The sequence below is a fragment of the Homarus americanus genome, unplaced genomic scaffold (genome assembly GCF_018991925.1).
Source record: "Homarus americanus isolate GMGI-L3 unplaced genomic scaffold, GMGI_Hamer_2.0 scaffold46197, whole genome shotgun sequence".
Classification (NCBI taxonomy): domain Eukaryota; kingdom Metazoa; phylum Arthropoda; class Malacostraca; order Decapoda; family Nephropidae; genus Homarus; species Homarus americanus.
The window spans coordinates 670,533-688,032 of NW_024723050.1; the positions used below are offsets into that span (position 1 = coordinate 670,533).

At 40.0% G+C, this 17,500-nt stretch overlaps 1 protein-coding gene across 4 annotated transcripts in view; it reads right to left on the bottom strand.

Annotated features, from left to right (window-relative positions):
- LOC121863229 (homeobox protein dve-1-like) overlaps positions 1 to 17,500 on the bottom strand; it is a 190,408-nt gene that overhangs the window by 157,811 nt on the left and 15,097 nt on the right. For all 4 annotated transcript variants that reach the window (XM_042361719.1, XM_042361720.1, XM_042361721.1 and 1 more), the window contains exon 2: positions 16,038 to 16,191. In XM_042361719.1, coding sequence (XP_042217653.1) covers positions 16,038 to 16,191 — 154 coding nt within the window. The remainder of the gene's footprint in view (positions 1 to 16,037; positions 16,192 to 17,500) is intronic.

Here is a 17,500-nt window from a genome sequence, read left to right on the forward strand (position 1 = left end):
GGAGGGAGGGAGGAGGGAGGAGGAGGGAGGGAGGGACGGAGGAGGGAGGGAGGAGGGAGGAGGGGAGGAGGTGGGGTAGAGAGGAGGACGGAGGGAGGAAGGGAATTTCAGAAGAAAGTAGGAAAGGTGGGGAGAGAGGGAATGAGAGAGAAAAGGTGGTTACAATGAAGGAGGAGGAAAAGTAGGTAGGTAGGTAGGTAGGTAGGTAGGTAGGTAGGGTAGAGAAGCAGCGAGGAAGTAGAGAGAGAGAGAGAGAGGGAGAGAGAGAGAGAGAGAGAGAGAGAGAGAGAGGGAGAGAGAGAGAGAGAGAGAGAGAGGAGAGAGAGAGAGGACAAGACAATATCACAATAATACAACATACTAACATCTATGCACCATGCTCGGTAAATCCCCCCAGTAATCTCACAGCTTGCAGAATAATTTGTCATATACACGGATGAATCCAAATTGCGTTCTCCACACGTCCCCCCCAAAAAAAAATTAGCCACCTTCTTTTGCCAGGTTCGTGTGTGCGTCAAACTGAATTCGTTATAACGCGAGTGTAATGATCCGTAGGTAGAACTGGCTCCCTCCATCTGTGTGTGTGTGTGTGTGTGTGTGTGTGTTTCTGTCTGTCTCTGTCTTCTGAGTGATGTATGTATAGTGTGTATGTGTGTGTGTGTGTGTGTGTGTGTGTGTGTGTGTGTGTGTGTATGGGATTAAAAAATATGTGTGCTTATTAGTATGTCGAGTGTGTTTGTGTTTGAGTGTATGTCAAGAGCATGTGCGTATTGTGTCGGTGTAATATACAGGCATTGGTACTGAGGATGTGTGTGTGTGTGTAACGTGTGTGTGTGTGTGTGTGTATGGGATTAAAATATGTTTATTAGTATGTCGAGTGTGTTTGTATTGAGTGTATGTCAATATATGCGTATTGTGTCGGTGTAATATACAGGCATTGGTACTGGAGGATGTGTGTGTGTGTGTGTGTGTGTGTGTGTGTGTGTGTGTGTATGGATTAAAATATGCGCTTATTACATGTCGAGTGTGTTTGTGTTTGGAGTGTAAGGCCAAGAGCATAATGTGTATTGTGTCGGTGTAATATACAGGCATTGGTACTCGAGGATGTGTGTGTGTGTGTGTGTGTGTGTGTGTGTGTGTGTGTGTGTGTGTGAAGTTACTACCACTTTTTACTTTCACGCTTCCATTCATATCTATTTGACATACACACATTATTATACACACACACACACACACACACACACACATACCAAAAAAAACACACACACACACACACACACACACACACACACACACACACACACACACCAAAAAATCCTAAAAAATTACCCCCCCTTAACCTAATACAGCATAGGTCACAAAATAGCCTCTACCCTATTATCCCACCGCCACCACTATATATTATACCAGCATTAATGATAATATTGGATATATTAACATTTGGTGTAGTGGGATAGATATGGTTTTTCCCCCTCTGTGTAATGAGCGCTGTGAGAGATTTTACTGGGTGTAATCCTTTCCCGCGGTTTGTGAGTGTGTGTGTGTTGGGTGTGTGTGTGTGTGTGTGTGTGTGTGTGTGTGTGTGTGTGTGTGTGTGTGTGTGTGTGTGTGTGTGTGTGTGTGTGTGTGCGAATGAGACAATATGAGTGTGAGTGAATGTGAAAGTGTGAGCGTCAACAACAGTCAACAGTCATCAAATTAAAAATAAACAAAAACAAAAGATTTAACAACTCTTTAAACACTAAATAACATAAACTATACAATAAACAAATCGTAAATAATAATAACCCTTAAAAACAACCAAAAGATCCGAGAGTTCAGTCCTCGCTACAACCTCGGGGGACGGAAGAACGGGAGTACGTCAGGGCGAGAATGTGTCACCACCTCTGTTTCCCCAGTCGATAAAGTCACCCCCTTTGAGTTATTGTTTCCAGGTGAAAGAACAGAACCAACTTTACGAAGCTCTGAGAATCGTGACAGAGGAACATTAACATACGGGTTATATCTGTCCGTTGTGATTAATTGCTTCAATGTCCTAAAAAAGAAAAAAAAAGGAAAAAAATGGAAAAAAAGATCCCAAAGTTTAAAAAAAAGAGTAATGGCCCTATTATAACGAAGGTGCACTCGAGTAATATGCCAACTCAGGCCAGGGGACAATACCAAATATATACCTTTATCAAAGATGTAAAATTTCAACTTTCTTAATTCTAACATCACAGCAGCTTTAGAAGTTGCCATAGTGATAATAATTCTTCCCGTTGTGGCGTCCTGCTGCCAACACAGATATAATCACATAGTTACATACACATAGATACACTGTACACATGGCAGTGACCAGGTGAGGGAGACCAACACACGTGACTGGACGACTGACTGACGTATAAAGGACTCGTCTCACCTCTCCTCGGGTCAGCTGTCATCTTCCTTTGTCGTGGCTGAGGACTCTTGTCTCGAGGTACAGTGTTCAGGTTGACTCTAACTTCATTGTTGTCCTTATATGAGAATTTTCAAAGCAGGTAATATTTTATACCCTCGTGAATTCTTTAAAATCTTACCTCTCTCTCTCTCTCTCTCTCTCTCTCTCTCTCTCTCTCTCTCTCTCTCTCTCTCTCTCTCTCTCTCTCTCTCAACGTGGGTCTTGAGATATGGACTTAATACATTACATAATAGGTAAATGATCAGTATACGAACCCCATGTAATTTCATACGTTTAAGTACGCATATACTGTACATCTTCACCTAAATCAAGAGATATTTACGGATACAGACAGTTGCTCTCGTTATAGTTGTAGTAGTTATGGTTTGTTGTATAGGTGATTCAACACCCCTCGTCATATCGTGTCGTGGACTATAGGGAGTGTTGTGTGCAGGTAGACGACACACATGATTAACCTAAGGTGCTTCAGCCAGGTGAGTAATACACTTGGGTCAGTCTATCATCACTTTCCTCCCCCTCCCACCCGGCAGCACTACCCTGGCCTACTCCCCTCATTCCCCTACCCCCCTGGACCTACTCCCCCCTGGACCCCCCCCCCACCTAGCCCCTACTAACATCCTCATCAGTACGTCTCCCCCTTCCCCCCCAACACACCTGGCCTCACCCAGATATATCCAAACCTGACTAAGAATGATGAGTGTGTTTACGATAACACGACGAAGCTAAACCACGTATAGTCATGTTCTTACATAAGACAGAGAGAAATACTGTTTCGTATTTCACTCTAAAAAATTTATAGTGGTCACTGAGAATTAGGTCACGTCGGTTAGGTTAGGTTAGGTTAGGTTAGGTTAGGTTAGGTTAGGTTAGGTTAGGTTAGGTTAGGTTAGGTTAGGTTAGGTAAACTTTAGCCGATACTTCTAAAAAAAACACAAGTTGTCTTTATAAAGTGTAAACGTTTTCATAAATTATCCTTATAAATTTTCCTTATTGTTATTTAGAGAAGTGTCTGTGTTCACTTTTACACCTGTTACGTGAGTGATGAGCAGTGAGGCTTGTACTTACGGTTTTGTTTTGTTTTTACTGATTAACTGGGGGGGTACCTTGAGCGCGAACCAGCAAACCTAAGAACGGGACACGAGCTTTGTGTCCACTCAGCCACCGCACACTATAGAAAAAAAATCTCACCAACTCTTTTCTCTTACGATATTGGCTTCATATTTTACGACATTGTTTTTGGATTCTCAGTGATTCTTATTGTAAAAGAATATAAACAAAAAATACTCCTCTCACTGTGAAACCTGAAAACGCATCGAATTCATTTTAACTTACAGTATAATAATGATGGCGGGCAACAGGACACCTAAATTGCACTGAGACTCTACATACATTTACTTAAGAAGATTATAAAAAAAAATTAATTACGTCCATATATTTTTCACCTTACCATTAACTCAGAAAATACATCCAGTCAGAACGGAATCTCTATGTCGTTGTTACTTGTCATACTACTTCTGAATGTTATTTTTTGTATACTGTTTTAAGTTAAACTATTACGAGGAAAAACTTAGGAATCATTTGAGAATTTGAGCCTTGGGGGTTCTTACTATAAAAGGTTTAAGTGTTTATCTTCACACAAACCCCTTCGCTATCTAGCTATACTATCGGCTATATCGGCCAGTATCACCCGCTGGTATCGCTATCTATCTCTCTCTCTCTCTCTCTCTCTCTCTCTCTCTCTCTCTCTCGCTCTCTCTCTCTCTCTCTCTCTCTCACACACACACACACACGTGAAGTACATAGGAACTAAAGACTGCGTGACTTAATCTGATTAGAGCTCTCAAAGCTACAATGGGTACAAATATTGCATGATTTTTAGCTGTGGTAACGTTCACAAGAGTACAACAACTATGACCCTCGAATGACTTTAGCTGTGATAAAACTCTCGAATATAGCTACAACAAACATCGCATGATTTTAGTTACAGTATCATTCACACGAGTACAAAAGCTATGACTCTCGCATGATTTTTAGCTGTGGTAGCGGGGTGATCCAGGGGTCGCACGGCTGCCTATGTGAAGATATTCCCCCAGCTAAAGAGAGTATATAGCGACACCATACTCACATTTTTCCATGACTTTCGTCCAATTTCGTCCCGATTGAGTTTAACATCACTGTCTCCTCCCCCCTCCCCACCTACCCCCCCTACCCTCTATCCCCCCTACCATCGCTCTACCCCCTCCTCTCACCCCTCCCACCCCTCCCCCACTGGCCGTAGAACGAAGTGTAGTGAAACAGATGTCGTGTTCTGTATAACTTTTTATCTGTTCATTTCATTTTTTCTTTAAGTTGCGTATGTTTGGTTGTCATTGTTATTGTTATTTTTATATTATTTTTATTGTTCTTGTTTTGTTATTTTTATTAGTTGTTGTTGTTGTTGTTGTTGTGTAGTAAAGGTATAATTAATAATTTTGTATTATTATTACAATTTATTATTATTATTATTATTATTATACACATGCCTCCCTCTCTCTCCTCCTTCCCTCTCTCTCTCCATCCTTCCTCTCTCTCTCTCTTCCATCCTTCCCTCTCCTCTCTTCCATCCTTCCCTCTCCTCTCTTCCATCCTTCCCTCTCTCTCTCTTCCATCCTTCCCTCTCTCTCTCTTCCATCCTTCCCTCTCCCTCTCTTCCATCCTTCCCTCTCTCTCTCTTCCATCCTTCCCTCTCCCTTCCCTCCCTCACTGAACTAAAACTTATGGATTTTTCTCTTTTTTTCAGGGGGGGGGGGATTCGCCTAATCCCACACCGACGCGGATAGAAACGGTGGGTCGGGTATTAGACGGATTACCCGGCAGGATTACTCATGTGGATTTCTTTTGATTAATTAACTTTGGTTTCTGCTGCGGAGGCCGGATTTACCATTCATGGGCCGGATTACTGTCTGCCACGGTTTAGCTTTTTTTTTATCCGGGGGTGGGGGGGGTGTTGACTTTACTTAGGGTGAGTTAGTTTACGTTAGTGCACGGTGTATAGCTGGTGTATAGTGGTGTATAGTTGGTGTATAGTGGTGTATAGTTGGTGTATAGTGGTGTATAGTTAGTGTAGAAGGTATGGATCTAGCTGGTGTATAGCGGTGTATAGTTAGTGTAGAAGGTATGGGTTGATGTATAGCGGTGTATAGTTAGTGTAGAAGGTATGGGTTGATGTATAGCTGGTGTAGAAGGTATGGACTTGTGTTAGCGGTGTATAGTTGATGTATAGCTGGTGTAGAAAATATGAGTTGGTGTTTTGCGGTGTATAGCTGAGATATAAGGCATGGGCTGTGTATAGCGGTGTATATGTATAGTGGCTGTATCTTCGCTCTGTAATAAGGAAATTAGCGCTATACACTTCTGGCATTCCGCGTATATATATGTACTACCGCTCTGTACTTTGAGATACCCTGTTATCACTATACGTTATTTGTGTATGTCACTTATTCATATATACTCATATATAAAATTAGTATAACAATAAAATAAATCATGTTTTTCTCTCCATATTGATAAATCAAATACAGGGGGCGACAGTTTCATTATATTACCGTCTTATTGGAGTTTGTTTCATGACTACTGGTGGTTGAGATACAATAGTCCACGCTTCATATTAACTCTATTGTAAAACTTATATACCTGCACCGTGATAGAGGACACACCTACAACAGTCCGGCTCTCGGTATAAACTTGGTCCACAGACTATATATACAAACTCGTCTTCTACCAGAGATATCGTAACTTAAGTGACACCAAAGACAGTAGCCACAGGGTTAAGTAACAGTAGTCAGTGTGTTACAGGAGATCCACCTCAGGTTGTATGGAGACTGTATTAATACAAGTATGACTGGGAAAAGGAAGCCTTATACGTGTTTGGTATGATGCCTTCCGTATATATATATATATATATATATATATATATATATATATATATATATATATATATATATATATATATATGTGTGTGTATATATATATATATATGTGTGTGTGTATATATACTGTGTGTTGTGTGTGTGCATAATGAGCCTAAGCGTCTTTGTGCGGTTAGTCCCATCCATCATCCATCGGGGTAGTGCGGCACTCAGTACACCGGAGTGATTCTAATGGCGAGAGTTACATATATGGAAAGCTAAAATGTACGTCGTACGGCCGCCAGCACTGACTAGCAGGTACAGGGAGTGCGTGAAGGAGGAAGGGAAGGGGACCCCCGTAGTACTGTTAGCCTCCCCAAACTGTCGTACAGCCAGGACACGGTGTTGGGGGTGATGAGATGAAGGGGGGAGAAGCAATTAAGGGGAGCTAAAAAAAATACTGCTTCTGTAAGGCGGGTAGACTACAGTTGCTGGTACATATAAAGCCGTGTTGAGTGGGTTAACATATTTACTCGTGTGAGTCAGACACACACACACACACACATGTGCCGCACAAGGGAACAAAAATGTCACTCTTGAGCCGCTCCTAACAGCATAATCTAAATCTTTGGCGGGCGACACATGCTAAACAGCTGTGTGGGGAAGCAGTAATTTATAACAAGTTTTAGAACCACAAACAATTTGCAGTTCAGCGAAAATTTTATGGGGAAAAGAATAAATAACTTGGTCTACGGAAAATCCATCTCTCATTATCCTGATGATGAATGAAATATTTACTTCAGAAAAATTAGAAAAGGTCATTTTTTTCGTGGGTGAATGAAAAAAGTGAGTCCCATAGTGGCAGTGGATAACACAAACTACGCCTTTTTACGGTGTACAAGGAGGCAGTGTGGCCGGTACTACACCCGAACGCTTTCATTTCCCCAACAGTAAAGCTCGGTACCCCTTCACAGCTGGGTGGACTGAGGGCACCCGGACGAACCTGTGACCCTAAGGACAGAAGGTGGACGCTTGTATCCACTCAGCCACCGCAACCTACCTATTATTATTATCATTATTATTATTATTATTATTATTATTATTATTATATTAGTATTAATTATTATTATTTTCATTATTTGCAGATACATAATTTGACGTCTACATCAGTCTGTGAGTACTTAGGTATTCAGGTATTATTATCGTTTAGGTTAGGTTAGGTTAGGTTAGGTAGGGTTAAGTTAGGTTCGGTTAGGTTAGGTTAGGTTAGGATATTATGTTTTTCCGATGGTTTTGAAGTGTTTTGAACGATTCTGACCTTCATAATCTCAACTTCCAAATATGTGCATAATTTAGGTGTTAATACACACGTACTGTACTCCAAGCTATAGACAGACCCGGGCGGACTCCACAACAACTCTCACACACCAAGAGTCAGTAAGTGTTGGTGTAAAGAGTCAGTACTATTATGTGGTGTTATTACCTCAACCAGTTATAAGGGAGACTTACAGTAGAAGCTGAGCACTTGTGTAGGTGCAACGCTTTATACTACTGCACGTACCTCTCTCTCTCTCTCTCTCTATCTATCTATCTATCTATCTATATATCTATCTATTTATCTCTCTCTCTCTCTCTCTCTCTCTCTCTCTCTCTCTCTCTCTCTCTCTCTCTCTCTCTCTCTCTCCCTGTTCTAACACTATAAGCAGCTGTTATTACTCTTCCACGGCCCCGATGAATTAGTTCTTGTTCTTAAGTGAACATAATAAGACAGGTATTGTTAAGTTTTACAATGGGAGATTCGTTCCGGAAATTGTGTGAGCGTTTAAATTATCTCTCGTGGATAATCTCTGACGGGGGTTGAGTAAAGAGAGAGAGATTAACAAGTAGATTAAGGGAGGGATTATTGGGTAGACCGACAGAGAGAAAGAGAGAGATTAACAAGAGACAGAGAGAGGGATTAACAGGAGAGACTGGGGGGAGAGAGACTAACAAGAGGTGAGAGAGAGTGAGAGAGATTAACAAATGAGAGAGAGGGAGGGAGGTAATCTCTTCTTTAACTCATAATTTACCAACATTTGTATACAGCGTATGAATTATTATTATTATTATTATTATTATTATTATTATTATTATTATTATTATTATTATTATTATTATTATTGCATTATATCGTTAAGAATATACGATGGATATAAAATGTATTCGTAGGATTTAAAAAATATATATATATATATATATATATATATATATATATATATATATATATATATATATATATATATATATATATATATATATATATACGCTTCTCCCCGAGCCTCCCGCAATCACCACTCGACAAAAAAAAAATCCGAGTGATTAACCTCTTAATTTCTCTTTTGCTATCGTTCAGCGCTACTCCGAGCATCACACACAGACACACACACACAACCACCGCCACCGCTATCATGAACCATTTTTTTCCCATAAATTATCACCTGCATTTTCATATTTATCCCACGATCCACTTAACTCACCGAAAAGGGGCGCGCTTGAGTGATGATTTTTGAACGGGCGCAACCCAACAACAACAACCATCACCACTACCACCACCATCAACAACAACCACCCCCCTCTACCTCGCTCACTCCCCATTTTTCATTAATCGTGCTGAATTATTAGCTCATGTTTCCAATTGCGGTATTATGACCAATTAGATTAAAATCCCTGCATAGCTGCATTCACCCTCCTCTGATCTGCTCCGGGAGGGTGGGAGGGAGGAGGGAGGAGGAGGTTCGTGTGGTGAGCCCTACTTGCTTTTAAATTCATCATTGGTTTTAACATTATTACCGAGCTTATTTAGGGGTGCAGTGAGGAGAGCAGAAGGGGAGGGGTTAGAGGGGTCGGGGAGGAAGGAGGATGAGAGGGAGATAGAAGGCATGGAATGGAGGACATTAGGAAGGGAGGAGGAAAGCTGAGAGAGAGAAGGGGAGGAGGAGAAGGAGGAGGAAGGAGGCAAACAGGTACCGGTAATAGTAAAGAAATATTGAGAAGAACAATTAGAAGAAATTAAAAACTAAACGAGGAAAGAGAGATGGAATAAAGGAATAAAAATAAGAAGAAGAGAAGGAATATAATTGACAAAGACATGAATAAAAAAAAATTATTTCAAGTTTACATTTTTATTTATTTTTTATTTATTTATTTTTTTTTAGGAAGTGAAACCTCATTATTATCAGATCAGTGCCCCGGGCTGCTTTAAATCCCAGGTTAATAGCAAATTTTATTATATATTTTTTTTACTTTTTGTTTTGTATTTATTTATTTATTTTTTTGGTGATAATTATTAGTTATAATCCCGTCTCTATTGAAGAAAGGCAGCCGCTGAGTTTTGTATACAAGCTTTGAAGTCGAATAAAATGGTTGTGTGTGTGTGGTTGTGTGTGTGTGCGTGTGCGTGTGTGTGTGTGTGTGTGTGTGTGTGTGTGTGTGTGTGTGTGTGTGTGTGTGCAGTAATCATCGTAGTCTTTAGTGTCTGGTATTGGTGGTTGTTAGCAGTTATTGATGCATGATATGGTTGGATGGTTGGATATGGCACTCAAAGATGATGGTAGCTGAAATATGGAAGACGAGGAGGAGGAGGAGGAGGAGGAGGTCGATATATAACATTTATCATGGTAGTTTTCACAGTATGGTAGCGGTAAGACATATGGCTATGACCGGGGTATCGTAGATGGTGTTCAGTATCTACGTAATATTACTGGACTGAGAATTTATATAAGACTGAGGACTTCACTGTTTCCTCTTCTATGCACTTCATCTAAGTAACATGCGTTCACTAAGTCAATTTTTCACACCTAGACAACAAATATTACAACTTTTTACATGTTAGTGTTATTTACGCATTAATTTTCTACAATACCTGAGATGTTAAAGATTACCAGGATTTTTTTTTTTACGCTAAACTATTTTATAAACAAGTTGAGACTTCGCGTTCCTATGACGGGCGGCCAGCGAGGTACGGACAGGTTACTATGGTACGAGAATTAATTTTTAATAAGCCACTGCATTAATTGTATGTGATGTTAATAATACAAATATGTGGGATTTTGATGAATTCATATAAATATCATATGATTAAAAATGAAGATGCAAAATGGCTCTGGAGGTTGAATTGCCGCTGTGTTACTGTTTAGTCTAATGCGAAATGCCGCTGTTTCAAAATCATCTTTATTGTGTACTGAACAGGATATATTTAGAGAATTACTTTGATATGGTAATAATATGTATTCACCAACACGTCGCTCGTACGCACTATAGTTGTTTCAATCGTGATCGTATTTAAGCAGCGACTAAAATATACAAAGTGGATATTTTACCGTGAATCAGTACTCTTGTAAACACGCCCCGACATGCCGGCTAGCAATACGGACGGATACGCCGCATGATGCCATTTTTTTTTTAAATAACGTCTGTACTAACCAAACCAAAGCTAACTTACGTAAACTAAAACAATAGCGAATATTTTAAGTTTATTAAGCTTGGTTTGTTTTCCATATGAATCTCACGGCCAAATAGTGTAAAATATCCACCGCGTATTCAGCATTAGAACATTACAAGTTTGTGGTGATTTACATTATACTGTACTGTACTATACGCGGAGTCTAATAACAAGAGATAAAAAAACCGTAGAAATTAACAAGCAGTTCAGTTGTGTTGTTTGAATACATTATTATAACTATCTCTGTATGCTGTATTTATCGTCTCTTGGGTGAATACTAATCTTGAGGCATCGTTGACATTTTTTCTTAAGAGTATTTGATTATTATTATACAGTAGTGAATTGTTAAAGTTGTCATACAGAGAAACTTAAGATCAACTGTCCGGCTGTAAATCGATAGTTCTGGTAGTTGAAGTACTTACAAAAAATAAAATAGAAACTGACAATAAAAAAGTTATCTCCGGCGGTATATTAAAAAACAAAACACAAATCTAAATGAAGTATAATAAGAAACTAATGATATATTCGACCCATTATCTGCCTTGTTGATGGCGGTCTCGGGTACACCAGATACGTATTAATATGTTGCAACACCTATCTACCACCACCACCACCACCACTACACTTCCTGCGTGGACCTCTTACTGCCCTGCCTACACTTTACCGCAAATGGCAATATCTCTTTCATTAAACCCACTTCATTACACGGCCACCCAATCCCCTAAAGAAATTCTAAATTGATTAATATATAAACAGTATCAAAAGGAGATGTTGCTACAGTACTGTGGATGGAGCCTTAAGACCGAGGTGGCACTTAGATGTATACAGTAGCTCTCCGTGGAAGCCCTGCCCTGCCCTGCCCTGCCCTGCCCTGCCCTGCCCTGCCATCTCACCCCCCGTCCCACGCTGATGAGTTTTGCCTCGCACAGTTTCCCGATGAGTCTTGAGTGAGTCTTTGAATAAGGAAGTTTACCGTACATGAGCCCCAGAATTAGTTTAGTTGGGCCCGGTAAAAGTTAGGTTAGGTTAGGTTGAGTTAGGTTGAGTTTAGATCTCCTTTGATTAGGTTAGGTTGAGTTTAGGAGACCGTCTACGGAGCTGTAACCAAAACCAAACAATAAAATCACATTGTATGGATTATTCATACACCGAACTTCATAAAAAAACACAGAAAGTATAATATTTTGTTTCATTATTTAATTTTGTCCCGGTTTTCCTTCCAAGAGATAGGTGATATGTCCTCCAGCCAGCCTTCATCACCTCCCCTCCCTCCATAACCTTAAGACAATCGTACTATCATTATCTCCCCCACCGTCCACCTTACCAGTTCCCACACACAGGTTCTCACGCCCCTATACTATCACTGCCGAGACAGAGAGAGAGACTTGTGGCCTCCCGTCTAGTAACTGGCTATATCAACACCTTCCTTACCGCTGTTTTACTCCCAATACCATTTACAATCCACACCTGTCTTACGTCCTGTCTGTGTGTCTGTCTGTGTGTCTGTCTGTGTGTCTGTCTGTGTGTCTGCCTGTGTGTCTGTCTGTGTGTCTGTCTGTGTGTCTGTCTGTGTGTCTGTCTGTGTGTCTGTGGTAATAGTGTCAACAGTATTACCAATAATCTCCTTCGTTGCCTCTGGTTCATCAATTCTTGCTTGTTATCAAAAAGTTGTCTTTCTTAGTTCACGATTAACGATGCTTCTCTCAAACACTACGAAAAGAACCCTATAGTGCCAGCAACTATCAGCGTCTGGCGTTCCCATCCACCTCTCAAAGGTTCGCCCGCCTTCTATCAGCAGTGGCATTCTGACTCGGTGGTTTACTGTGGCATCTCTCTTGACTCCCACAGTGGTATAGGTTGGGTTAGGTTAGGTTAGGTTAGGTTCAGGTACTCTGCGGTCTATGACTCTCCCTCTACTTCACCTACCAGGGTTATTTAGCACCGTTCTCTTAACACTTAGTTTCTGCATCACACGCTCGTTATGACATTAGGGCCACAACCTTTCTGTCTCATATTAGTATCTATAGACCAAGTACTTAAAAAAAACTATTCCCTTATATAATACTTTACCGTCTACATTACCCAAATTATACATACTTTTGACTCAAGCCCTAATCTAAGTTACTTTCATTCACTTATACTTACATCACTACTTAACTATGACCCGTTCTACCCCCTCTGTTGATACCATTAATAACGTTCACTCATAATATCGTTCGTTATGGCCACTAAACCAAGAAACACGTTCACAAAAGGTTCGTACAATGAATATCCTACACAAGTGAAGATGTAAGAATGATCTAATGTATCGAATTTAACCCTATGAGTTCTGGTGGGTTAAATCATCGTCATCAAAGGGTTAAATCACCGTCCCTAAAGGGTTAAATCACATCGTCATCAAAGGGTTAAATTCAAGGTCTTCAAAGGATTAAATCATCATCCTCAAAGGGTTAAATCGTCGTCATCAAAGGGTTAAATCATCTTTCTCAAGGGGTTAAGGCATCGTCCTCAAAGGGTTAAGCTATAGAATAAAAAATATATACCCAAGAATAACACGAAAAAGACCGCATAAAAACCTTACCTCGATAACGTTCATTTATACCACCAGTTAAAAGATAAGACTAAGGTCAGGAATTACAGTAAAGATCATCACCTACGTTCATTTTGCCTCCTAACTGGTGGTAGTGGTAGTAGTGGTGGTGGTCGTGGTACTTCAGCTTAATATCAACCTGTTAAATGCATTCTTTTCACCTCCACTTACTAGGTATAGAGAGCCATCGTGGGGAAACTCTTTAGAGGATCTGGATATACAGGATTTTTTTCGTCATTGTGTTAAATAGAAGTGTAGCTGTGTTCTGAGGTGTATATAGGACACCTCAAAGGCCTATAGAGATCTTTACACAATGGCTAAGGACCTCCAGGTAGGTTATAGTTCCCATCTGACAAAATCCAACAGATAATTTACCACCGCTTACAAAATCTTACCAAAAAATAATAATAAAATGAAAAAAAAAACAATAGCTCAGGGTTTTTATTTTCAGTTCTTAATACAGTGTTACGTTATGTTACCTGTAGGTTAGGTTAGGTTAGGTTAATTTAGATTACAGGTATATCAGGTGAGCGCTACGTCATCTCTTTAACACAACCTAACACTATTTTTTCCCCTCTCTCATTGCTCTCCCTTTCACCCCTCTTACCCTCGCCCCTCTCCCCCGTCACGCCTCTCGCCCTCATTCCTCTCCCTCTCACCCCTCTCCCCCCGTCACCTCTCTAACACAACCCAATACCATTTTCCCCTCTCTCACCCCCCCCTCCTCTCCATGCATAGTTAGTATCGTACAATAACCCCACCACAATCACCACCATCACCACCACCACCACCACCATCATCACAATCACCACCCTCACCACCACACAGTCACTATATACTGACAAGATGGTTATCGACCGAGTCACAACACACGTCCCACAACACTTTTGAATCACTGTAAACCTGACCCCCTCCAAAAACCCGTATTATCAACAGTGATCGGTCGCCGTGTGCTTGACTGCCTAGGCCCTAGACCGACAAAACGCTTGAACCGCTATGACCGACCGAATCTTGACCGGATCTTGCCAAGGCTCGCGGTCAGGACTCAGAAACCAACTAAAATATATCCCAGGTAAGAAATTCGCCGTCAACGTTCAGCTTTTTGATGTTTGAGCCTAAATGTAATGTAGAATAATAAATGATATAGAAACATTATGATAAACAGCGAAAACAAAAGAGATGAGGGATCTTATTGTTTTTTTTTTGGTTTCATAAAGATCGTGAAATAGTTAAGTGACAGTTGTTCTTTGTTGTTTAACCCCTTAAGTACGATAAATTAACACCTGGAATACGATAAATTAACACCAGGAATACGATAAATTAACACCTGGAATACGATAAATTAACACCTGGAATACGATAAATTAACACCAGGAATACGATAAATTAACACCAGGAATACGATAAATTAACACCTGGAATACGATAAATTAACACCAGGAATACGATAAATTAACACCAGGAATACGATAAATTAACACCAGGAATACGATAAATTAACACCAGGAATACGATAAATTAACACCAGGAATACGATAAATTAACACCTGGAATACGATAAATTAACACCAGGAATACAATAAATTAACACCTGGAATACGATAAATTAACACCTGGAATACAATAAATTAACACCAGGAATACGATAAATTAACACCTGGAATACGATAAATTAACACCAGGAATACGATAAATTAACACCAGGAGTACGATCAATTAACACCAGGAGTACGATCAATTAACACCAGGAATACGATAAATTAACACCAGGAATACGATAAATTAACACCAGGAATACAATAAATTAACACCTGGAATACGGTAAATTAACACCTGGAATACGATAAATTAACACCAGGAATACGGTAAATTAACACCTGGAATACGATAAATTAACACCTGGAATACGGTAAATTAACACTTGGAATACGATAAATTAACACCAGGAATACAATAAATTAACACCTGGAATACAATAAATTAACACCTGGAATACGATAAATTAACACCAGGAATACAATAAATTAACACCTGGAATACAATAAATTAACCCTCTGATCACCCCTTGAGTACGATGACTTAACCCTCTCACCCCTTAAGCTGATTTACAATGTCTTAACCTTTCCAGTATACGATGACCAGTTCTCCACTAGCATGATGACATTGTACTTAGGATGGTTAGGTCATCGTGCTCAAGGGGACTAAACCTACAGATTTCTTCCTTTACTCAATGGTGATGAATATTTGTTTTCATCCAGGATTAGACGAGTCACCGTGACGCACCTGACTCTTCTTGTCCTCAACTTACCTGTCCCCCCTCCACCTCCCCCCACACCCCTTGTTTCTTACCACCCCCTACCCTTCCCCCTCCCTCTAGTCTCCTCATTCACCTCGTTTCTTACCCTCCCCTTCCCCAGGTGTGTCCAACCATCCCCACCCCCTCCACCTCCCTCTCACCCATTCAGCCATCCATTCCCATCAAACGTAAACCTGGAGGGAGGAGGAAGCTCTTGACCTCACCTTCAGTGTCTCCTTTGTATCTGAGGCAGTTGACAAATTCCGGGAAAATAATACATTACAAGAGTTTACGATGGACAAACTACCTCTTAAGTGTTGAAGGAACATCACACAGTCTCTACTCACCCACGGACAGAGGCTTAGGGCTGCCCTCTGGATCCCTGGCCAATAAAACGGGAGATTGCCTGTTTGGCGAATCCCCATTGGTCAGATGCGCAGCTGGCTCCCGAGGCGTCACTTCTTCCGATCGCCCATTGGTCCGCTCGGCGCTCCCTTCCCGCTGAAATGTAAGGAACCCAGAGATTAACTCTTGTGAAAGTTTATCTTGTTGTGAATATTCCTTCCTTAATCACCTCAGTGTTATTGATAAACAAACCTGAAGGAAAATATTATTACCTATTGTAACTTAGTAAACCTGAAAGATTCATTAGTTAAACATATTCTCCCGAAAGTTGAAGAGTTAAGGAACCATGCATGAGGTTATGGTCGCGGCTCAGCATATAACTGACCACCACTCTGGCTAGTGTTTACATGTATTACTTCAGTCACTCATTGTCGTACGTTTTAACTACTCCAATTACGGAGGAAACTAACTTACGACTTCTTGTGCACAACAACAGGGAATAACCGATGAAAATTATTATGTTTTCATGATAGATGATTTTTTTTTTCACGTGCTAAAATAAAAAATACATAAATAAAAACTCAGGCATTGGTTAATAGTTACTTGGGTTCATCTGAAGATTAACCACCCTAACCTAACCTAATCTTACCTCACCTAACCTAATCTAACAACCTAACCAAATACAACCTAATATAACCAACCCTAACTTAACCTAACCTCAACAAACCAAATCTAACCTAACTTAACCTAATCAAACTTAACCTAACTTAACCCAACCTAACTTAATGTAACCTAACCCCCCAAGACAGCGTTAGGTTAGGTTAGGGTATTTACTCATCAAGTGAAAGAAGCTGGGGGGTGGGGGGGCTATTCTTCAGGTGACCCGTTAATGTTATGAAAAACCTGCCACACTGTATTGTTTAGAGAAGACCAGAAGAAAAACAGTAGGAAGTAATGTGATGAAAAAGGTTAATGTGAATAGAGGAAATGAGGAAAATAAGAGAAGGTAATCAAGAACTAAGGTGTGTGTGTGTGTTGGTCAGAAGAGGCTGGTCACACACACACACACACAATCACACACACACACACACATACACATACACACACACACACACACATACACATACACACACACACACACACACACACACACACACACACATACACACACATACACACACACACACACACAATCACACACACACACACACACACACACACACACACACACACACACACATACACACACACACATACATATTTATTATCAACAACGAATATCTAAATTCTTTCTTGTCGAGGTGTTTTATTATTATTATTATTATTATTATTATTATTATTATTATTATTATTATTATTATTATTATACCTCATTATGCTTTATTAATATTTACCTACAGTACATTACTAAAAACAACTACAATAATAATAATAATAATAATAATAATAATAATAATAAAATAAT